The sequence below is a fragment of the Sinohyriopsis cumingii genome, chromosome 7 (assembly GCF_028554795.1).
Source record: "Sinohyriopsis cumingii isolate HCF-2022 chromosome 7, ASM2855479v2, whole genome shotgun sequence".
NCBI lineage: Eukaryota > Metazoa > Mollusca > Bivalvia > Unionida > Unionidae > Sinohyriopsis > Sinohyriopsis cumingii.
The window spans coordinates 52,743,228-52,767,859 of record NC_142967.1 but is presented as its reverse complement, the minus strand read 5'-3'; the positions used below and the strand labels follow the sequence as shown (position 1 = coordinate 52,767,859).

Here is a 24,632-nt window from a genome sequence, read left to right as displayed (position 1 = left end):
TATTCAGGGTATAATTTACAAACTTACTTATAAGCTGTGTCCAACTGCAAACAATATGGACCCTGATCTGCCATCGCATTATGTGCCAGCAGATCAGGGTCTACTGGTATATTCTTTGTTTTGCAAATTACTCCTTACAAATAAAACCTGCCAACTATAATGGCACAGAGATTTAATCAGGTAATCTACATATCTATATAAGCAAGCCTACTAAATTTAAACGTCATAAGCTGAACATTTTCTGTAACATATGCAGAAATAGGTTTCCACCATAAGTCTAGGTCCACAATGTGCAAATGACTGAAACAATATTGCTGATATTTCTAAAAGTGTCCCAAAATCAAACTGACTCTTATACATTTGCTTAAGATGAAGATTTTCTGCATTACATTAGAAACAAGAGTTTTACTGAAAATAAAATGTGCAAAAAGGCTAATAAAAAAATCACATAAAATGTTTCATTGGCTTTAAGTTATAATCAGGTTAACTGCATCAACCTTGTTTTTAAACAAGCTTGAAAAATTGTCTTATCCCAAGTCAAACATTTTCTTCTAAGGTGTGCCAAAATAGTTTTAATTGAAAAAGGATCCAAGTGAACAAAAGAGAAAAACAAATGTACTGTGAGTGGCACACTACACACCCACTCCATGTATAACAGTCCTATGTGTTGATAACTGAAACTTTTTAGCTGAAACTTTTTTTCTTTCAGCCATAGTGACCCTGGCCTTAGAGCCCAAAATCAATAAGATTCCTTCTTACCCAAGTGCAAGCTTTCTACAAAGGTTTTGGTAAATGTAAGTGGTGGATAACTTGAGTGATTGTGTTGAAATGAAATTGGTAACAGACAGACTGAATGATAGAAAAAAACCATAACATAATGTTCTCAACCTTATCTTAAGCAATATAAAAGCTAGTAAAACAAACAAACTGCTTCAGCAGCCAGAAAAACTCTCCAAATTGAATACACCTAATGAAATTTTCTTTGTTCTCTTGTCCAGAAACAATTTATAAAAATAAAATCAACCTTGGTGAGATTTTAACATTAATGTACACAGGTTAAAATCATGTGTAATAAATCTACCTTTTGTTGTAGGATTTTCTAATGTAAGCCAAATTAAAGATCATTCATTTCACTTGTACTGGTTTTTTTTATACAATTTTTGGGGAAGATTCTGGACTTTGCATACTTGCTAGTGGAAACATTAGTATCACATTATATAAACTTTGTTTACAAGCTAGTTGAGATATTGGTCTCACATTGTATAAATTATGTTTACAAGCTAGTTGAGATATTGTTATCACATTGTATAAACTATGCTTACAAGCTAGTTGAGATCACATTGTATAAATTTTGCTTACAAGCTAGTTGAGATATTGGTCTCACATTCTATAAACTATGCTTACAAGCTAGCTGAGATCACATTGTATAAATTTACTTACAAGCTAGTTGAAATATTATCACATTGTATAAATTTTGTTTACAAGCTAGACAAGTTGAGATATTGGTCTCACATTATATAAACTTTGGTTTTTTTTGTTATTTGGTGATGTCAATTGAAAACTGTTGAGGGATTAAAATTTTTACTAGACAACTGGTTGTTGTTAGAGCTGTACATTAGCCAGTATGTCTGGAGGAGGAAGAACACAGGACAACTCCAAGAAAAATCAGCAACCTGCAGGAAGCTACTGGCAGGCTTTCTCACATATCCACGTTGGCCAAGCCCAAGACTCATACCCTTATGAACTATGGTGAGATGTCAGTTATCTGCAAAGGTGAGTGCCTAAGACCATTCATTCACCTGGGGCCCTGGGAAGCTATTGGAATATGTCATGTATAATAGAATGGGATTTGGTGTTAAGTACAAAAAAAAAACAGATAATGGTGTTTGAAAAAGTGGGGTTTTAAACCCAGATGTCAAATTGCATGGATCTAGATTATAGCTAGATAATGTTGAACTATGCAATGATTTAGGTTTATTGCTCAATAACAATGTTAAGATTTTGTCGACACAAGAACAGATAGCAGATAACGCTGTGAAACTACTGCATCTCATTAAATATTGTTTGAATGTTAATGATGCACAACAAAATATCTGACACGTGTATGTTTCCATTTAAACTTGCTTATAAGTTGTCCAACTGCAAACAACATAGTTCCTGATCTGCCACTGCACAATGTGCCAGCAGATCAAGGTCTATGTTGTTTGTTCATCTGATTACTATAAGAAAACTGCATAGACCCAGATCAACTAGTATATTATGTAATGGTAAATATGGGTCTGTACAGTTTGCAACTAGAATCAATTTATAAGCAAGAACATATGGTACCTATATCAAATTATGCCTCATTAGGAGTTTTTTCATCCGTTGATGCAACTGAACAAGGACAGCATTAATTTATGTAAAGTTTGTAAAATATAAAAATTCAACATACAGCCAGGTTTTGTATGGTGAACAAGTAGATATCTTCCATGAATTGGAGACCTATTAAATGTTGGTTTATAGTACAAATAAATAAAAACATTTATATGAAAGAGAATGTATGATCTACCTAAGTGTCAAACAATAAATGTGTGAATTGGCTACCTTATATAGTCAGGTACGGGTCTGGTACAAATGCTAACAACAAAGACTAATCTCTAGCCACATAATGCACTGGCAGATCAGGGTCTGTGTTGCTTGTTCTACTGATTACTCCTAACAAACTGCACAGACCCATATCTGCCAGATTACATGCAATGGCAGGTCTAAGTCAATGCAGTTTTCAGTTGAACCAAACTTATAAGCCTTTGTGTGCAGCACATGTAGTCCAAACTATTTTAGATAGATCCAGTGAAATTACTGAAATGACCTTAGAGCACAGACTGAAAGATATTTGCATTAATTCAAGGAGTTTTGAAATTCAAGTAAATTTGAGGTTTATTAAGCTAATAAAGTCATATTTAAATAATTTATGCAAAAAATCTGTAAATATTAAAGAATCTGAATCAAAGAACATGTTTAAAAATTAATAGCTTCCTTGTGTTCTTTACTTTTCAGGCAGATGCTGATTAACAGCTTTGCGCATTTTGCAATACACAGGAAATGGGGATGAATAACCACATTTTTACTGAATGATAAAGAGAAAAGATTATTTAATACTTCTACCATCAATATTTAAATGAATGTAAGAAATCTCTGTTTATTCAAGGAATTTATATTAACAAGCATTTAAGCTAAGAAGCACCATGATTATTTCCTAAATTATTTGTATAAAATGTAGATCATCCGTATTTTCACTTTCATATACAACCTGGATATTATAAATTCATTAATATTATGTGAATATGTACCTAGATTTTCTTCCTAAGTTCCATCATTGTACCATTTGTCTCCTAAAAGCAAATTACACTTGTGAGAATAAATCTTAAATCTTTTGGAAAAAAAAGCAATCTGCTGATGAGTAAAGAAAAAGTGCATCAAGGAAAATGAACATAATATACATGAATTAAATTGTACACAGGCATTAGTTAACATATTCCATTTTCCTCCATCAGAAATCTGGGTTTTAACCAAAAATTAAACCTCAAAGGGACTTACTTTGTTAACAAGGAAATGTGACTCTATTCTACAGCCTTTGTCCTCATTGGCTGGAAACTTCTGTGTGTTGTCTCTGAAACCCACTTCATGACGCCCCATGTCATCCTGTATATCAATCCCTAAATCTGCAGAACAATTGATGTTTATGATAAACTTTGCAATAAATATTTGCAGAACATGAAGCACCCACGACAGTGCCAAAGTAACTGACCTGAACAGTATCGACAGACAGGCTGATGAATAAACAAAAATACCACATCAATACACTCCCAACCACATTATTTTGTCCAACAGCATCATAAGTACAAGTCAATTAAATCATCACGCAAACCTGTATTGGCATGATTATTGGATTAGTACAGATCTGATCTCACCTATTCATAAAACACTGCAACTTTTGCAAATAGATTTGTCTGCAACACATCAGTATACACATAAACTGATTTTAGACATTTTTTGGTATTTCTTGTTGCTCCTGAGTTTTGGTCAGTTTAATCAATTTATGCAGCATGTTTCATATCAAATTCAATGATTGACAACTTGTAAATCCATGTACCAAAACTCAACCCTATTGCCAGTCACCATTTTGAATACACCAGCAGACAAGTATCCATTCCATTTAATTAAGTGATAAATAAGATGCAATTTTGCTCATTCACAATATTTTAGTTGTTTAAATTATGTGATTATTTCATGATGAATATCTTGTCATGTGACCACTGCATCTATCTTGGTTCAACAATACATCAAATTACAAAATGAATGTATTAATTTTATACTGTAATTAAATTCACACAGAACACTGAATGAATCCTCTATTTTCTAATTTGGCACATTTCTAAACCCTGATAATTAGTCATATGATAATGTCATATTATCAATCAACAGATACACGAACTGTATGACCAAAATAACCATTTAAAATCAGTGAAGTCAGTGCCAATATGTGGAACAGGTTAGATACTTCATATTAGACCATGGTGTATGGCAGTACACTGTACTGACCCCTAGATGCAATGCAACTGCCTGAATCCATTGTTCATACAGACATACACAATGGTCTCATAAAGGCTAAGTAGTGGTGCTACATATCTAATTTGCAATAATGGTAGAGCAAACCTTTCAAGAGGTTTGTCTACAGTTTGTACATCAAAGACAAAAACTTACATAAAGTCTGGCATACTGCTTATTCCATTGCCAGGTGGAAGACAGGTACTTAATATGAATCAAAATGGGGACAGGAGGTAGCGTTATGTGATTCTATGTGGATTTACTAGTTGTCAAACATCTGATATAATATTTAAAAAATGACGTAAACATTGCCAAAAAGTCCCCTAAATGACTCACAAGTCATGGGACTCAAGAAATAATGGCAAATGTCTACACATGGTTGATATGAGCACTGATTTGCCATGCACAAATATGTCTGCAATGATTGAAATGTTTTATGAATTATAGATGGGATCAGATCCTTCAACACTGTACCACCATTCCAATACAAGCTTTGGGGCTAATTTATCAGACTATATAAAGATATAAAAATTTGTGTAAATTCTGCATATTTTATTAAATCAGTATCTTCTGAGTGTCAATATGCAGATTGTACAATTTCATTCCTATTGATGTGAATAAAATTTTATAAATAATGGGTAAATGTTGTTGCTGCCCTAAATTTTAAAAAAATATTAAGCTCAGATACATTTAACGATTAATACATAATTAGTACCTTTTTTCTCACAGTCTTTCAGAAGTAATCAAAATGACTGATATATAAGATGTTGATGAAATTTAATTATAAAGTTTATAACACACACACACACACACACACACACAAACTCAGATGATGCAAAAGGTACAAGAGTTAAACAGAAAAAGGATCCAACACGAATTTTCTACTGGTAACATACCCCCCCACCAAGTTTATGTCTTGACCTTGAATAGGTCAATCTAAATCTAACTTAAGGGTGATTACTTGTGAAATACTAAATATTAGTATCTAAGCTTCAAAGCAATCTAATATGACTAAAAATGTATAGGTTGGTGTTAATTTGCTTGTGCTACTTCAAACTGAACATTCATCTTAAGTAAGGATCATTACAAAGAAAAAGTCTGGGGAAAAAGCACCCCATTTCTAACTTCATTATCTAGAAAACATTTGGGAAAATATACCCTGTCACTAATACCTCATAAAATAATGAGTTTAATAATTCATCAATTTTACAAAAGCCGAAGACTGCAGACTCCTTTTAATAAATACACAAAGAAAAGTTGTTGGTGAGCAAACTATTTCAGTATGAAACAAACGTTCTCAACAGAAAGCCAGGGAAGCTAATTTACAGTCGACTCTATCTAAAATGCTATAGACTTCCCAAGATCTCCAATACATTTTGTCATCTTTATTTTTTTTTTCATTTTTCCCAAAGAAGTCTTATTACAGTTATTAAAAATGCCTTTGTAAAAGTTCCTTTTTACCATAAATATGAGGCAGAAGCTGCACCTATTTAATTCTAGACTCAATCTCATTGTGCTATAATACAAGAAGGTAAAACCTGACACCATACTCAGTAATGATCACCTTCTTCTGAGTTGTACAGCAAGCTAGCTGTTACCTTTCTGTACCTGTACCAGACATTCGTTTGATACTTGCCATATGTTATTCAGCTGACAGTGTGATGAATTTTGTCAAAGTTGTGTGTACGTTTAGCTCAGTACTTCAAGTAATTTGTACATTATATATACTAATCATTATAATATATATAAAGTTTAACACAATAATAATAAAAATAAATTTTAAAAATCTTCAAATTTATTTATGCATTGAACTGAAGTGGTAAGTACACACACACAGGGATTTACAAATTTTCTAAGATTGGACAATTGAACTTGCCCCTGGGAAAAAAATGGTCATATAGAATATGGCTTTGAATAACTAGATTTTTAAGAGAGACGGATTGAGAATTTTTTATTTAAACAACCAATAATACAGCTGCATTAATTTAATTTCAACCATGTTTTTATAAATCACATTATTCATTATCTTTCCAATTAATGTTCAAATGGCAACTGCAGGATTAATTATTTATTCATGAGGAAAACATGATAAATATAAGTCCATCACTGAAAAAGTCACAAAATTATCAATGAGTTCACTCAGTCATGTTCTTCTATATATATATATATATATATATATATATATATATATATATATATATATATATATATATATACATATTGTTTTAAAAATAACAAAAAAAGAACTAACAACAACAACCCTACCTATCCTAATTTAAAAAAGCAGTGCAATAGGAAACACACAAATTGGGGGGGGGGGGGGGCCTAATGAATTAATCACACAATAAATGCCAGAGAACATGTTTTTGTTTGCACAGTTTCAATAATGACTAAAAAGGAACATTTGTTACTGCTTTCATATTTTAAAAGTCATCATTTTTATATCTCAAAAATCTTCATCTTCAAACATCAAAATAATTATTTTCTGCAATAACAAATTAATCTGTACAGTAATACCTCGAACATTCGTGAGGTTAGGTTCCAGAACCAGTCGCGGATCAGGAGGAATCGCGAATGTTTGGTACGAGTCACTAAAAATGCTAATAAATGCTTATTTCTTGGGTTTAAACCCTAAATATGACCCAAATCGTGCTCCCAAAGCACTTTAATTTCATTTACGGAATACGCGCGTGTTGAACTGAGATGCAGGAAGATGAACTGCGGCTTCACTCATATACAAGTGACAGTACGTACACAAAGCATCCAAGCTACAAGCCAATCAACAACCAGGAAAGCTGGTACCCTCCTGTGTGATTGGCTACTTCCAACCCTTCCAGCAGTTAGTTAGGTTCCAATGAAAATTTCGCGAATCCGTGAATTTGCTAATCCAGAAACGCAAATGCACGAGATATTACTGTATATAAAAAAATTATTTTTGAAAAGGAAATTCCATTTGTATCTCTGAATGTAAATTACATAAATTTGATGAAAGGTCAGTAAAGCAAATATGATATAAAAAAATTTTTTTTATAAACAGTAAGAGCTGCAAATGAGAAGAGATTCACATTAAAAACTGCCAATGCTTAATCACTGCTGCGATCATTGACTTTTGATTGGAATCTCTGAAGTGTGTGTGTGTGTGTTTCAAAAATAGAAGTTTGCTGTCTAGCTTTGTTGCCCACTATAACTGTTTATCAACAAGAGATTGATAGCTAAATTGCTACCTAGCGTTCTGAATCTTCTCTATATCTTTTATTGAAGCAACAGATGATATTTATCTTTATTTGGCTTTTTGGGGCATCAGACAAATCCTCCCCAAAAAAAGAGGAAAAAGGTGTTTTGTGTGTAATTGTCTCCCTCACAGGTATGTTTGTTTTTTATTATAAAAAGAATTTAGATCAAAAATTTATTTAAAGGTATTTCTTATCCCTAGTGTTTTCTACAGGGTTGTTCATCCGAGCCAGGTTTCATTCACCTAGTTCGAAGCACCCCCCATACAGATATAGTGACCTTTGCTAGAAGTCTCCTACATCCTGTGTTAGCTATGTGTATTTTGCTATATTGTGTGCATGCTATAGATATATGTATAAGGACAGCATCTATGTCAAATTTCAAATCCCCATGAGTTTTTCTGATTGTTCCTCTTTCTTTCAGAGGTATAAAAAGGAAGAAGAGAAAGACATATTTGGGGGAATTTCATAATTTTTGTTGCATTTATCAGAAATGAAATAAGAATCGGTGACTTGAATTAAAAATTTAAAACAAAGCCTAGTGTTTTTATGTGTTTGTCTATGGTGTGTCAATTCTTATTTTTCTTGGACTGATTTGGGAGTACTAAGGCTAAGCCCTAAACAAGGAGCCAAATTTTTCTTTATTGGAAATTACAATGCATCTGTGGGCACTGCCTTATATGCCTTCTTGAACAAAAAGGGTCCGAAAGGGTCTGAACAAGAAAAGATAAAAAATGTGTTAATCCCTAAGGTTATTTGGATTCTCCTGTCTAGTGTTATTTAGTTTAAAAAACCTATACCCTGTGTTTGTGTACTGTATGCATGTGTCCAGAATGCCAGTTTTTCTGAGTTTCTGCTGCAGACCTGTTCACTTCGCATAACGCCTTGTGACATAGCCCTGCAGCATCTATGTCTCATACTTTGCTAGCATGCGGGTTCCGTCCCTTTTAAAATCCAGAAAAAAGAAAAGAGAAGAGACAGAGATTAGATGTTAATGATCTATTACACTGTTCTGAAAATCCAATAGTCTAGTTTTTTAATTAGTGTGATGGTTTTTCAAATTGTTAAATAATTTTGATGATATTTATCAGGCTATATTTTCGATATGGCTTTCAAAAGTAACTAACATAGATGATCTCCACCCCACCCCTCTATCTCATATACATTTTAACTACCCAACCACACAGCCACTCCCACTATGCATGTAATCAATTATCTTAAATGACTAGCATACTTGGATGTGAAATGTGGCATTGGTGTCAAATTATAATCAATGGTGAACACATCTGGAATGGCTGATATTTAACCAAACTGGTTTAGAGATAAATGTATGCATCCTCAGATCATCTATATCAACACAGAAGCCAGCTGTGTGTACCATGTGCTAACAGCTGGTACTGATAAAAATAACTGCAGTGCTATGTCATCATCATTTAAATTATAGTTTGATGTGGGAGGGAAATTAAATAGTACTGACTGGCCACAGCTGGACACAATTGCAAATAATAACCAGAACAGTAGTCTAAAGCTGACAGTCCCACATATGTTTCTGACATACAGTAAATATTCTCACTTAACATGTTGCAGTCTGGCAAATACAGTCTACATACTTTATCTCTTGGATAGTGTAAAAAATGGAAAGCAACATAAAATATGTACCTAATTTAGAAACTTTGGAAAAAAGATAATAAAATATGAATAAAGATATTATGTTTTCTCGTCATGAATTTGAAAAGGCATACACAATCCCGAGCAACTTAATATTTTGTTGACATATTAAATTTCCATGGTACTTGCATAAAGAATGTGTATGTGTATTGGGGGGGGGGAGCTTTCAATGCACAGTGTAAATATTTCATGGACCGTAAATTGTGTATTGGTAATGCTTATATATATATATATATATATATATATATATATATATATATATATATATATATACACACACACACAAACACACACACATTCATACAGACTTTATATAATCACAATCCTCCAGCAGGATCATGGAATAGCTCATTGCACTATTCTTCAACAATATTTTAAATTTCATAATGAAATAAACACCCTGATTTCTCTCAGCAGAAATCTACAGTGATTGTAAACAATATCTGTTGAGGGGAAAAAGTTTTCAGATTTGTGAATCTTATATATAATACTTACAATCACATTTAGTGTTAAGTATGGTGACATTTGCAAAAACCGGGATTTTCTCAGAGTAGCGGACAGGATCTTCTACTGTTAATTCACTAATGCTGAAATACACAGTAAATATGAACCATAAAAAGGTATATTTCTTCATGTATATTGTACATCCAACTGCAAATAATGTAAACCTAGATTTTTCATCACACAATGACCAGCATACCAAGCTCTAGTAACCAGTGTACTGCATATTTCAAGCAAACAATACGGTCTTTGAAGTAGCAGTTTTTCAGATAATCTGACATACCAATGCTATACATAGAATATGATGTTCCTGCTCATTATGTACAAACTCTGATACACCAGCTCAATATGCACAGACACTGATATACCAGCTCACTATGCACAGACACTGACACACCAGCTCACTGTGCACAGACACTGATATACCAGCTCACTATGCAGACACTGATACACAGCTCACTATGCACACACTGATATACCAGCTCATTATTTACAGACTAACAAACCAGCTCATTGTGCACACTGATATACCAGTTCATTATGCACAGACCAGCTCAATATGCACACACACTGATATACCAGCTCATTATGCATATATATATATCAAAGTATGAAACAAATGACGCTATAATGGTATTAGTATTTACTATGGGATAAAACAAAGTTTTTAAGTTTTTGCTTTCCAGATTTGCATATATTTTTTTTTTTTACATATTACAGATCAGAACCGCATATATTCACTTATAAGTTTAGTCCAAATGCAAAATGCACAAACCTGGACCTACCATCAAATAATACACCAGCAGATCTGGTTCTGTGCAGATTATTAAAAATAATCAGTAGAACAAACAATACAGACGCTGATCTTCAGGTGCATTGTGATACTTCAGGTCAGGATCTTGACTGAAATTTGATTCATCTTATAAGCGAGTATCGATATTATATCTTTACACAGACAGACAGATTCACTCACATTCCCCCTTTCAGACTCCTAAATGAAACACACAAGCTTTAATATTACGTAATAGGCTCAGTGTACCTCTGCTCATATGTGGTTACAGCTTGACCTTGAGATTGGCATGAAAACGACATGTATATTACCTTACGGACACGGCTGTCAAGTGATTACGCGGTGTATACACATAGCAATAAATCCACGCCTCGGGAGTTTATCAACAGGCCATAAATTTCATTTTTATTGTCAGTGCAATGGAAGGTTGTAAAACTATGATATGTAGCGAGGTTGTTTCTTTTTTGTTGGTGGGAACCAACTCTAAACATACTTATACTGAACACAGCAAAAATTAAATGACATGCCCTCATTAGTAGTCTATGAAATTTACCAAAACAGGTAGTTATTTGGTGGTTTCTTTGTTTTCTTGCACTTTACTTCATGATGAATACATTATTGGTGAAGTCATGCAAAAGAAATGTGAGCAAGTACCTTTCACAAGGACCCACCAAAGTAGCCAATATGGGCTAGACGGGGTGGGTAATGAATATGCAATTTTGGAGTACGAATCCGATGCTGTACAAACTGACAGAATTTCTTACGCCATTTGCCCACAGGGCAAGTATTTAGCATGTAATCTATAATCAGCCAACCCTTGTAAATGAAACTTTTATTACTCCCCAGTAGCCATTGTAAATATTTATAACTGAAGCTATGTAGTCAGTATTTTGTCGACATACCACTAAACTCCTTTATTCTGTTCAAGTTATTACTAGTCTAGTTTGGTTCCTTAAGTGATAATTTCCTTTTTAATTCACCAGTTCGAATGACCTTCCTAGCATGGGCGCCCGCAACATAGGTCAAGGGGGAGGGGTCACATGACCCCCTCCCATCATACTGTGTATATGTATATATATATATATATATATATATATATATATATATATATATATATATATATATATATAATGCAAATGGAGCTGAAAATATCACAAGATTCTGTTCAAAACACTTAGTAAATATTAGCTTTACTTTCAGACTGCTTATGCACGGCACTATGCAACTAACTCTCCTGGCCATGACTAACTGACCCCCACCCCCCTGCAGGTGCCCATCCTTCCTGCATGACTTGGAGATTTTAAATAGACCCAATGAGTTTATGTAAATAATCAAGGCGATGAAACAAAATTTGTCAAGTCTAAAAACAATACATTGCATACTACCATGTCTGAAAATCAATCCTCTGATCAAAATTATCATGTATTTGTACTCCTCAAATGAGGTCTGCAAGTAATCAACCTAAATATTAACACATCCTCCCTAAACTGAATGAGATTAAATTATATTACAGCAAATTAGATCAGTCAATATCCTAGGTCAATGTGAACCTTTCTTTCTGACGATACTGATGGTTTGGCTCCCATGTTAGGTAAATTTAATTTAATTTATATTTGATTTAATTTAATTGTTTGTAAGTTTCAGATATTTCAGAAAACTTTGTTTGTTTTCTTTAAATTAAATTCCCATGTTTTTGAATTTTTTTTAAATCCCAAGCATTATTTTTCATTCTTGGAATCTTTAGTGAAATCAACAGGCAATTTTACAATGACATCAAAAGAGGAAATCTTTCTTTCAAATCCTACCCAGTTGGACTGTTTGAGAAAATATGAATTGATTCAACTTGCCAGACAATATGAACTTTCTGAGGCAAAAGCTTCCTTAATAAAGCAAGAAATTAAGAACAATTTGGTCCAGTATTTGGTAGAAAAGAGTGTTTTGGATAAATGTGCTTTGGTTTCAATCAGTAAGTCTGGAATTAGAATTAAGTAAGCTGGAACTTCAGAAAGACAAAGAAGAAAAACAAGTGCAGTTGCAATTGGAGAAGAAAGAACAAATGTTATTACAGAAAGAAGAAAAACAAATGCATTTACATAAAGATAAAGAAGAAAAACAAATGCATTTATATAAAGATAAAGAAGAAAAACAAATGCATTTACATAAAGATAAAGAAGAAAAACAAATACAATTAGATAAGGAAGAAAGAGAGAAAGACAAATGCAGTTACAAAAAGAACAAATACAGGTACCAAAAAGAGCAAACATAGTTACAGAAAGAAGAGAAACAAATGCAGTTGCAACTGGAGAAAGTGGAAAGAAAGACAGATGGAAATACAAATGCAAAGAGTGAAGCAAGAGAGGGAAAATCAACTTAGAATAAAAGAAGCTGGCAAGCGAAAAGCACATTCCTACTTTGGATACAAATTCAAGTTTCGATGTTACAAAGAATATTTCAGAGAAAAACAAAGTAGACAAATATTTCCCTCGTTTTGAAAAAATAGAAGAAAATATGAAATGGCGAAGGGAGCAATGGACTCTGTTATTACAATTTGTACTTACTGCTAAAGCTAGTGATATTTACCATTCACTGCCATTACAGCAAAGTGGTGACTATGATCCGGTTAAGGAATCCGTCTAAAAGGGTTATGAGCGAGTCCCTGAGGCTTATCAGCAAAAGTTCAGAAACTCTAAAAAAAGAAGCTGGACAAACTCATGTCGAATTTGCAAGAGAAAAAGAGCAGTTATTTGAAAGAAGGTGTCAGCCAAGAAAATTGATCAAGATTATGAAAGTCTCAGACAAATTGCATTACTTGAAGAGTTTAAGAACTGTGTCCATAGTGACATTAAGACTTACATTGATGAACATAAGGTTGAAACCTTGGAAAATGCTGCTCGTGCTGCTGACGAGTATTCCTTGGCTTATAAAGTTCCTTTTGTAGGCAAGTCTTCCACTCAGCAGTCTTTTAAATTAGTAAAAATTATTTCAGCTTAATACAAGTCCTTCTAAATTTCAGACTGGCACAGCTTCTAGAAATCAAGCTTCTGATAAGCTTGGTCAAAAATCATTGTACCTACTGTCAGAAGAAAAGACACATTATTTCTGATTATTACAAATTGAAAAAAATAAGCATCAGATTCAAGACAGACCTATTCCAAATGCTCTTATTTCTAAGAGGTCAAGGTCACATATTGAAAGCAATACATTTGTTGGGTCTAATAAACCCCAGTCTGATTATATTATGAAGAATTATGAATCATTCATGTCTAAGGGTTTTATATCACTTGGGTGATTTGGCCCATCCTATCCCTATTAAAATTGTAAGGGACACAGGAGGTTCTCAGAGTCTTTTATTGTCAGGTACTTTGCCTTTTTCTGAGAAGTATTCTTCTAATGAGAATGTTCTTATTCAGGGAGTAAAGTGTGGCTTTGTTAATATTCCTCTACATTGTGTAAAGTTGTCATCAGACTTAGTCTCAGGACCCACAACAGTTGGAACAGTGTTTTTTTTACCCGTCGTGGGGATTCATTTATTACTAGGCAACAACCTAGCTGAAGATAGGGTTGTGGTTAATCCACTTGTAACTGACAAGCCTTGCTTGGGTCAGAAAGTCATCCTATTGAAAAAGAATTCCCTGATTTATACCCAGCTTATGCAATTACTTGAGCTATGGCAAAGAAGGCTCTTGAGAATGTCAATCAGGAAAGTATTCCTTTAGCTGACAAATGTACTGGTCAGGCTTTTGATGAGGTAACTTTCACTCCTTTTTTGGATCAATCAAATGGTATCGATCACAGTGATCATCTTTTAACTACTCATTCTCTTTATTCTAATCAGGGTGACACGACAATCACTTGTCACTGAACAGGAGAAAGATCCTTAGATCTCCTGTTTGTTTCAAAGGGCCATTAGTGAAACTAAATCCACTAAAATACCTTTGTTATTTCATTAAAAATGTAATTCTTATGAGAAAATGGAGACCTCCCGAGATACCTGCTGGTGACGAGTGGTCAGTGAACTATCAAATTGTAGTTCCAAAATCGTACAGATAGGAAATGTATTATTTTATGTATACTTTGCATAATTCAAAAGAGTTATTCCTATGTTTTTGTTATTTAAAAAACTTCATATATAATTAATCTATGGTAAAAAGAAAGCTAAATTTCTTTTTCTTTATGTGGGAAGTGTTATGTATATTTGATTTATTTTATATTTGATTTAATTTAATTGTTTCTAAGTTTTAATATTTTTAATTCCATTACTGTACTTGCTATTATAATGTAACTTTATTTACTGGAATAGAGTTCAGTTCTGACTGATTTTATTTGTATTTCTGATGTAAACTACTTTATAGAAAAATTGTATTTAATGCTGACCTAGTTCCTGGCCTTGATTCAGAACCAGTGTCAGTTTGTAGTAAACAACATTTTTTTAATATTTTTAAATTCTTTCTCAGAGTAAGATTAAGTTAACTCGAGGCCATTTTTGGACTACATTTTAAATAACATGTATCAATTAGGTTTTTCCAGAGGACTGACCCATATCTGGGCATCAGGTTTGCATGGTAGCTAGATTTATTGTTGGATGTTTTGAGAAATAATAGTCATACTTGTCTTAACACTGGAGACATCCAGGTATTTTATGTCATGACCAGCTTTGGGGCTAATTATTTTATTTTATTTTAAAGAAAAGTGATTCTTTTCCCTGGAAATCCTAGTGCTCTAAATTAATTCTTGAAATTATACAGAATTTAAATTGAAATATTACTTTCTGTGATTCAACAAAGACCAGTTGACACATCAGTATGATGCTGACTACAACACATGTCATCGCCTTCCATTATGGATTTCATTGGGTTTCGAACTTAATTTCATTTGGATTTTTTGTTTCTAGAACTTCAATTTTTTTAATTCCTGGATTATTTTTGGATTTAGTTCGTAAAACCTTAAGTTCTTTTTCTCATTTTTAACTTGTTATTATAGGGAAATAAATTATTTGTTAAAGTTTATAAAGCTTGTTGTCTTTTTTCTTGTTACGTTTTGTAAGAGCCTAAACACGTAACACTCCAAATACAGGGGTTAAAATTCTCTAAAGGAAAAAACAGGGAATCCATGGAGGTGGGAGTGTTCTTCGCTATGCAGACAGTTCCATTAGTTATAACAGACGTGTTGATCTAAAGACTGTTGGGGTAGAGAGTATCTGGATTGAAGTAACCCTTGCTCAATCAAAGCCAATACTCTTATGTTCAGTTTACAGGCCACCTAGTATCACAGCTGACTGGATTGATAGCTTTCAGGTGCAAATTCAAAAAACAATGCTAAAGGAAGATTTGGAAACTATCATATTAGGTGATTTTAACATTGACTACATGAAAACTTTACCATTAACATGGATAAGTAACTTTGAAACTTACAACTTTAACTCAAATAATTAACACCCCAACTAGAGTAACAGATAAGAATGCTACTATCATTGATTATGTCTATACTAAAAGAGACCGCCGTAAAGCTGAAAGGCTTTGGCTTTCCACCAGACTTAGTATTCACAGGCAAATCTATGAAGCCAACAATGATGACTCCTATGGTGGTGACCAATCAGGATTCCAATTGTAGAAGCAATTGAAAGAAGAATCTTCCTTAGGTAATTTTCACCTGATGTCAGAACTTTAGGACTCAAGTCCTAAATAAGTGACGATGACAAAGTGTCAAAAAGTTGTAAACCCAGAACTTTGTTGGCACAGGAAAATAAACAGTTGGAAATACAGATGGAGTATACTTTCTTTAGAACTGAAAAAAATTCTCCAACCTGTAATTGTATATCTTCCAAGTAGATTCTGGCTTTTGCAAGGTCTCTCATAACAAAAGCATGCTTCTTGGCACAAGCAGAAGTAATAACCGAGATATGTAATTATGATTTCAAGTACCAAGTTGGGCAAATAACTTAGCTTTTTTTGCTAAAAGTTTTTAACCTTGGAGGACTGTATTTACGAGCTGTATAAGTTCTCCTAAGGTATTATGACGAGGTAACGTATTTAAAGAAGAAACCTTCTGTGAAAACCTTGCTTCCTAAAATGTCTTTGAAAATGAACTGCACTTGAACACTATTCTGTCAACTGAAATGATCATGCATTGTAAATATGCAGTTAAATCTGACTGCATAAAAACATTGCCACTGTTCACAAACTTGTCAAAAACCTATAATACATATGGCTTAAACATTTTCATTCAAAGCAATGATAGATACATAATACATTTTGTTCTCCTCACGCATCTAACATCTCATTGATTTACCTATTGGGTTGCTCCATTACAATGCAGTCTTCAAACATATCTCACTAGCTATTGTCAGCTAATTAGTTAATATGTGAAATGGTGGTTTATAACCTGACCTCTTTGCCTTTTAATTGCCCAAAGGATAGTCTGCTACAATCATGACTGTTTACTGTTTATATATGTTATACATGTAATGGGCATATACTGAAAGTGGTGGGGGTTTTTCTTCTATTTTTGAAGATTACTGAGGGGGTTTGGGAGTACAAATCACATTTTTAGCATGATATGTGATGTTACAATTTGATTAAAACCAGATGTCCCATTCATACAGGACAGAGGTGATCTGATTTTAATCGATTCCATTGTGTTATGGCAGGTATGTCAACATCTGGAAAGTATATTTCTGCCTTTCATCAATGTGATCAAAGTTTTCTCTGGCAAATTCGATTATTTTTTTTACAAGCCCAACAGGCACCTTTTTTTTGGTATATAAGTTGGGCCCGATCTAGAATTAGACGGTCCCAGGGTGTTGGGCTACCAGATTATTTTATAGCACTGTTTCAGAATTGTGTAAACTGGTTTCGTGTCAGAATATTAGAATAATGGGAAAAATAGCTTACATCGAGCAGTGTTTATTTTACAACAACTATATTCTACCCATAGTAGATGTCATAAAAAAAAGTTAAGTGGCTGGCAAAAGGGAAGTAGATCTATTTTCTTGCAACAGTTGAGTTTATGTAAACAACTGTGAGTGAAATGTTTGCTTGGTAACATTGTAAACTGGTGAATAACTAACATGGTATCTGCTTTAAACTAATGCAGAAAGACTGTTACAACTTATTTTCAGGAACTGAAGCTTATTTAGTCTCGGTTCCTTTGGATAACCAGTTTTGTTGGTGTCCATTATTACAAACTTGTTTGTTTTGGCCTTATGGACATGTTATATAGCCCCCAGTCCATGGAGTGATAACCACAATGTAAAATGTAACTCAATGTCCCCAGTTCATGGAGTGATAACCACAATGTAAAATGTAACTCAATGTCCCCAGTTCATGGAGTGATAACCACAATGTAAAATGTAACTCAATGCCCCCAGTCCATGGAGTGATAACCACAATGCAAAATGTACCTCACTGTCCCCAGTCCATGGAGTGATAACCACAATGTAAAATGTAACTCACTGTCCCCAGTTCATGGAGTGATAACCACAATGGAAAATGTAACTCAATGTCCCCAGTCCATGGAGTGATAACCACAATGTAAAATGTAACTCAATGTCCCCAGTCCATCGAGTGATAACCACAATGTAAAATGTAACTCAATGTCCCCAGTCCATCGAGTGATAACCACAATGTAAAATGTACCTCACTGTCCCCAGTCCATGGAGTGATAACCACAATGTAAAATGTACCTCACTGTCCCCAGTCCATGGAGTGATAACCACAATGTAAAATGTAACTCACTGTCCCCAGTCCATGGAGTGATAACCACAATGTAAAATGTAACTCACTGTCCCCAGTCCATGGAGTGATAACCACAATGTAAAATGTACCTCAATGTCCCCAGTCCATGGAGTGATAACCACAATGTAAAATGTAACGCACTGTCCCCAGTCCAAGGAGTGATAACCACAATGTAAAATGTACCTCACTGTCCCCAGTCCATGGAGTGATAACCACAATGTAAAATGTACCTCACTGTCCCCAGTCCATGGAGTGATAACCACAATGTAAAATGTAACTCAATGTCCCCAGTTCATGGAGTGATAACCACAATGTAAAATGTAACTCAATGTCTCCAGTCCATGGAGTGATAACCACAATGTAAAATGTAACTCACTGTCCCCAGTCCATGGAGTGATAACTACAATGTAAAATGTAACTCACTGTCCCCAGTTCATGGAGTGATAACCACAATGTAAAATGTAACTCACTGTCCCCAGTCCATGGAGTGATAACCACAATGTAAAATGTAACTCAATGTCCCCAGTCCATGGAGTGATAACCACAATGTAAAATGTAACTCAATGTCCCCAGTCCATGGAGTGATAACCACAATGTAAAATGTAACTCACTGTCCCCAGTCCATGGAGTGATAACCACAATGTAAAATGTAACTCACTGTCCCCAGTCCATGGAGTGATAACCACAATGTAAAATGTACCTCACTGTCCCCAGTCCATGGAGTGATAACCACAATGTAAAATGTACCTCAATGTCCCCAGTCCATGGAGTGATAACCACAATGTAAAATGTAACTCACTGTCCCCAGTCCATGGAGTGATAACCACAATGTAAAATGTAAGTCAATGTCCCCAGTCCATGGAGTGATAACCACAATGTAAAATGTAACTCACTGTCCCCAGTCCATGGAGTGATAACCACAATGTAAAATGTACCTCACTGTCCCCAGTCCATGGAGTGATAACCACAATGTAAAATGTACCTCACTGTCCCCAGTCCATGGAGTGATAACCACAATGTAAAATGTACCTCAATGTCCCCAGTCCATGGAGTGATAACCACAATGTAAAATGTAACTCACTGTCCCCAGTCCATGGAGTGATAACCACAATGTAAAATGTAACTCAATGTCCCCAGTCCATGGAGTGATAACCACAATGTAAAATGTAACTCACTGTCCCCAGTCCATGGAGTGATAACCACAATGTAAAATGTAACTCACTGTCCCCAGTCCATGGAGTGATAACCACAATGTAAAATGTACCCGACTATCCCAAATCCATAGGGTAATTAAGTTTGTGTTTGGCATCACATTCCTTCTTTTCAAAGACATGTGAATGGCAATATATCAGGAAGAAAAAAAGAAAAGGAAAAGAAAAATTCTTTCATGGTACTTTAGTTTTATCACCTTTATTTTAATTTTACCAATAAATAAGGTCGGTATTATGCACATTGTAAACAGTAAAGATGTATCAACTTTTATTTCTACCAGCAAGAGCATCTGTATCATAACATTGCATCTTACAATGCACATTAGGCTGTAGTATCTACTAAAAATAGCATTTCTTTAGCAGTGCACTCATCACTTTTTTTTATAATTACAGAAGTCTGTGATGACAGAACAAGGTTTGGTTTTGAAATTTAAAAGGAATGAAGGTATTAAATAATCCTCAGCTGGATTGAAATTGTTCCAGGTAAATGCTTTCAAATGCAGGACCAGAATGAGAGTGGTTATCCCTAACAAAATATGAGGTCCCTTGAAAGTACTTGGAGCTTTATTGTACGAAAAGAATTTCCAAGAATACAAGATAAGCCCATTTCTATTTTTTAACTGTCAAGCATTGAAACCATCAATGATATTCCTGAGTGATAAATTTCTTTTCGAACTGGCTAATGAGGTGCACATAGTAGATGTCAGCTAAGCACCATTTTCATTTAAGATGAAGCAAACATCATAAGTACTTAAAAACCCCATCCTAGCAATCATCCATGCAGGGACAGTAGTGACAACAGGATTTTGATGACAGTCATTATAGCAGCCACATTAGATGCATGACTGGTACTGTTTTCGTTCAGGATCAACTAAGTATCATAAGAACGCTAATGGTGAAAACCCGATGATGATATGATATAGCCATCTATTGAAAGGAGTAAAATAACAATATTTTCAAGTTAAGTCTTTCCATTCAAGAGCAGCACTAAGAAAATTTTCAAGATGGCCACTTGGTGGCCATATTGCACATAATATCAATCCCATTTTTATTAGAGATGAACAAGACATTACAAGTATTGTATTCATTAACAAGATAAACATTTGTTAAATTTTACAAAAGTGTGACTGATGAGGATTTACCTCTGTAATATGATTAATCATATGTTAGATTACCATGCAAGACTCATTACAACATCTTTCTATAAAACTAAATTTATTCCTTTGCAAATGTAATCACACAAAATGTTTGCTTTATTATGAGAATTTCAAAATAATTTGAATTTGTACATGTTACAGTGTGAAAATTATCACTGTATAATCATTTTGCACACATGCTGGTGGTACGACATGATTCACAAAGCCATGATTGTGATATGTTAGATGTATATACAAATGTTTGTTTTGCATACTGAAACTTTACAAGTGCTACTCACATATCATGGGTGAGAAAAAGTGAAAGCTCCGAAATAAAGAGAAAGGCAATAAAGATCATGCTGCAGATGGACACAACAGCTCCAGTTAGTGTTGGCTGTGTCAGATCCTTGGGGATCTTTCTATAGATGTCAAACCTGAAAAAAAGAAGTGTAATTTCAAAATGTAAACAGGCACTCGACAAGCCAGTAATCAAAGTACGAGCAACCTCCCATCCCCATTCTTTGAATATGCTCAAAGTAAACCTAAGGTAACCACTAGGGGACCAATTTCCATCCCATTAAGGAATGTGTCCAAAGACAACAACAGAGAATTACTAGTGACACGAAGACCTGCCTCTGAAATGTTTAAATATCACAGGGAAAATGAAATATAGGCTTGAATAACACATGAACAAAGGTGATGGCTTGAAAACCAGTAATGTACGCAGCTAATGCTAAAAGGATTCTCCATTTGACCCCTGGCTTTGTGACACAGATTACTCCCACCCAATCTCAAGAACAAATTAAATGTAAAGTGTAAAGACATCAAGAGCAAATTCATGCATGACTGAAAATTATAACCATATACAACCCTACAGCAAATATTGTGCTCCACCAGACAGAAACAGAGACACTCTACCTCCCTCTTTCTTCAGCGCTCTTCTGATTCCTCACCTCTGCCTCTGCTGTTAACTAAAAAATGTTTTCAACTTATTTCACCAATGTTTCTGTTTAATTCAGAATAAGCATGCAAATTAATTTAAATGACATGTGAATGTGCCTTGGTCTGTTTCTACTTAGATCATGCCCCATAATTAAATTAATGCCCTTCCATCAACAAAATCATGGTTACAAAATATTAAATAAAGGTCTCATGTATTTGTATCTGGCTCAGTGCAAGTGTAATGATTCACAACCCTGCCAAAAACGCATGCTTTCTACTCTTTTGTGTAGGCGTTTGATCACGCCAGTGCATGTACATACTGAAACCAATTGATGCACGACGATTCCGATTGTGCATTAGAAGTGATCACTCAAATCCGATTTTACTGTAGACAGAATATATTTAAACAAACAGCTACAAGAAATATATTTTATTAATGTCTAAAACTTCAACCAAAAACTGACCAAGTCTACAACATTCGAACATTATTATGAAACAAATGCTACAAATCATCAAATGTACAGGAAAACATCTTAGTCACCAACATTAGTGTGTCTCCGAGTAACCTCAAATTGACACGTTTAAGAGGCCAGTGATTTAAAGCTATCTGAAGGTGTACGAACAAAACACAGATCGTTGGTTTGTGTTGTAGTTCGTGTTGAGGAGCATACACTTTCAAAATACAATATATAGATAATCCAATATTCAATAACATTTGTCATTCGTGTGCACAGCTGCTAATACCTGCCGCCGGTATGCTTTGCCTCACAAATAACTATAACGCTTTTTCTCACTGGGGTTCGTTACAAAGAAAATTAGGAGTATCCTCCATGAATCAAGGGAGGGGAGGTCTAACATGTAACACTATATTGTTACAGGTTAAACCCGCCATCCCTTGACTCATGGAGAATGCTCCTCATTTTCTTTATGACGAACCCCTGCGCTTTTTCTGTTTTTTTGTTTTGGGCCTTTCCTATAAACTACCCAGTATTACCATTGCAAATTAAACGAATGGCAAATAAGCATTATTTCAATAAACAAATACAAACCTTCTTACATCAAACTGCATGGTTTCGAATTTAAAAAAAAAAGAATAAGATATTAAACAAGCAATATTCTGAGTCGACCTGTCAACGTGAACATAAATTTACATTTATAGCGGAAGTTACGTATCAAAGCTGTAAACTCATTCGGAGCCCTTCCTTGTTTTATGTAAAAACATGTTTCTCGTTCCGTGAGATCTCCGCCAACTTATGTAGCGTTTTAGAGTATCGTATTTTGCAAAATAAAGAATTTAATCGGCTTCCTCACTGGTTAAACTAGCTTTAAAAATACCTCGTATATATCAACGTGCATGCTGGATTGGTGTAGTGTGGGTTATAGAATACAAGCTTGGCCTTACTCCAGATCTGCATCTATTAAAAACTGCTAGCTCCGCTTGATAATTTTTTGGGACTTCTGGTAAGTTGTAAAAAAAAAAAAGGCGATAACCTCTTAGGTTTTTTTTTTTTTTTGGGAGGGTCTCTTTTTTTTCATTTTATATATTTGATAATTCATTCATTTCACTTTCAGGAGCTGGTATTGTCTAGTCTGCCATAATTCATTTCCCTATTTTAATAACCGTTATAGATACTGTACTTTAGACAAATTCAGACTGATTTTTATTTAGAACATGGGATCAGTCATTTTGGTTAGCTGTATGCTTAGATCAGTTACAATTTGCACAAGTACAATATCCAAAGAAATGTCAATCACAGTGAATGCGATTAACAAAGGTATGTCAACATTCTCACCAATGCGCATGTTGCAAATGCAAACAAATTCACCTTACACCTGTCACTCTCTCAGGCTCTTATAATACATGTAGAGCTTCCCGTAAGTCAAGTTCCCTGATTGCTCTCTACTCCGTTACACTTCGTTAAAAAAGCAAATTATCACGGAAATTAGAGTGTCATGTATGTTTAATCGGAATATTCTCGGTTTTTGTCTGTCAAGTCGAGAAAGAAACATCGGTTGTACTATATCGCCATTAAGAACTATATTCTGAATTACTTTATTTATCGTGTAACAATTCTGTTAAATACAAACGTAAGTCAAATTTCTTATACAGAACAGAACTCTTACACATTGCTATATCTTTTCAGCTGGTACATAATCACGGGTCGCACCGAGGACATAACGATTGTCACTCATAAATGTAATTCTGGTTTAGTTTTCTTTCAAATAAGTCTAAAATCTACTTAGAGATTAAAATATATTTGTTGTGAAAAAATAGCCAATGTTCGTATTATAGTGGAAACGTTTTCTAGCTTTGTGAAGAACAAATCTTGATTCAATGGTCAAATGGAGCTGACTCTTACAAATATATGTTTGATTGCACGATTTCTGTCCCTTAAACCAGATCGGTTTAAAAATCCATTGATACTAAACAAATCATAATATTTAAGGATGGATTGAAGAACTAGACAATCTTTGATACAAGAAATAATGTAATTCTTAATTTTCAGATAGAATTAAAAAGCGAAGACAAACAAATTCCATATTTTCTATAAAATGATACTCGCTTAAAAACTTGATAAATTAAATAATGAAATATTAGTGAGTGATGGTTTCCACTTAATTCCTATTTTTTCATATTAAAATAAACTGAGGTCATAAATTTTGGCTGAATAAAGAAAAAGTTTAAAAAGTTTTTGTAAAAGTTTAAAATGGATAAATTAAGAAAAATGCTTGTTCTCTAGGAGAAAAACATATACACTCATCGAATTTTATTAGATAAAGATGGAAAATCAATATGAGAAATACTGAATAAAACAGGCAATACAAAGGTG

At 34.1% G+C, this 24,632-nt stretch overlaps 1 protein-coding gene across 2 annotated transcripts in view; it reads right to left on the bottom strand.

Moving 5' to 3' along the window:
- The window catches only part of LOC149795256 (endoplasmic reticulum-Golgi intermediate compartment protein 1-like), a 41,706-nt gene extending 18,741 nt beyond the window's left edge, over window positions 1-22,965 (bottom strand). The window contains exons 1-4 of one of the 2 annotated variants that reach the window (XM_089964981.1): window positions 22,851-22,965; window positions 21,159-21,293; window positions 9,984-10,075; window positions 3,580-3,704 (exon numbers count right to left, since the gene is read on the bottom strand). In XM_089964981.1, the coding sequence (XP_089821107.1) occupies window positions 3,580-3,704; window positions 9,984-10,075; window positions 21,159-21,293; window positions 22,851-22,870 (372 nt within the window). In that variant the 5' untranslated portion in view covers window positions 22,871-22,965. Of the gene's footprint in view, window positions 1-3,579; window positions 3,705-9,983; window positions 10,076-21,158; window positions 21,294-21,777; window positions 21,798-22,850 lie in introns of those variants that run through there. The other variant, XM_089964982.1, reaches the window with a different exon arrangement.
- Between the last annotated feature and the right edge of the window lie 1,667 nt (window positions 22,966-24,632).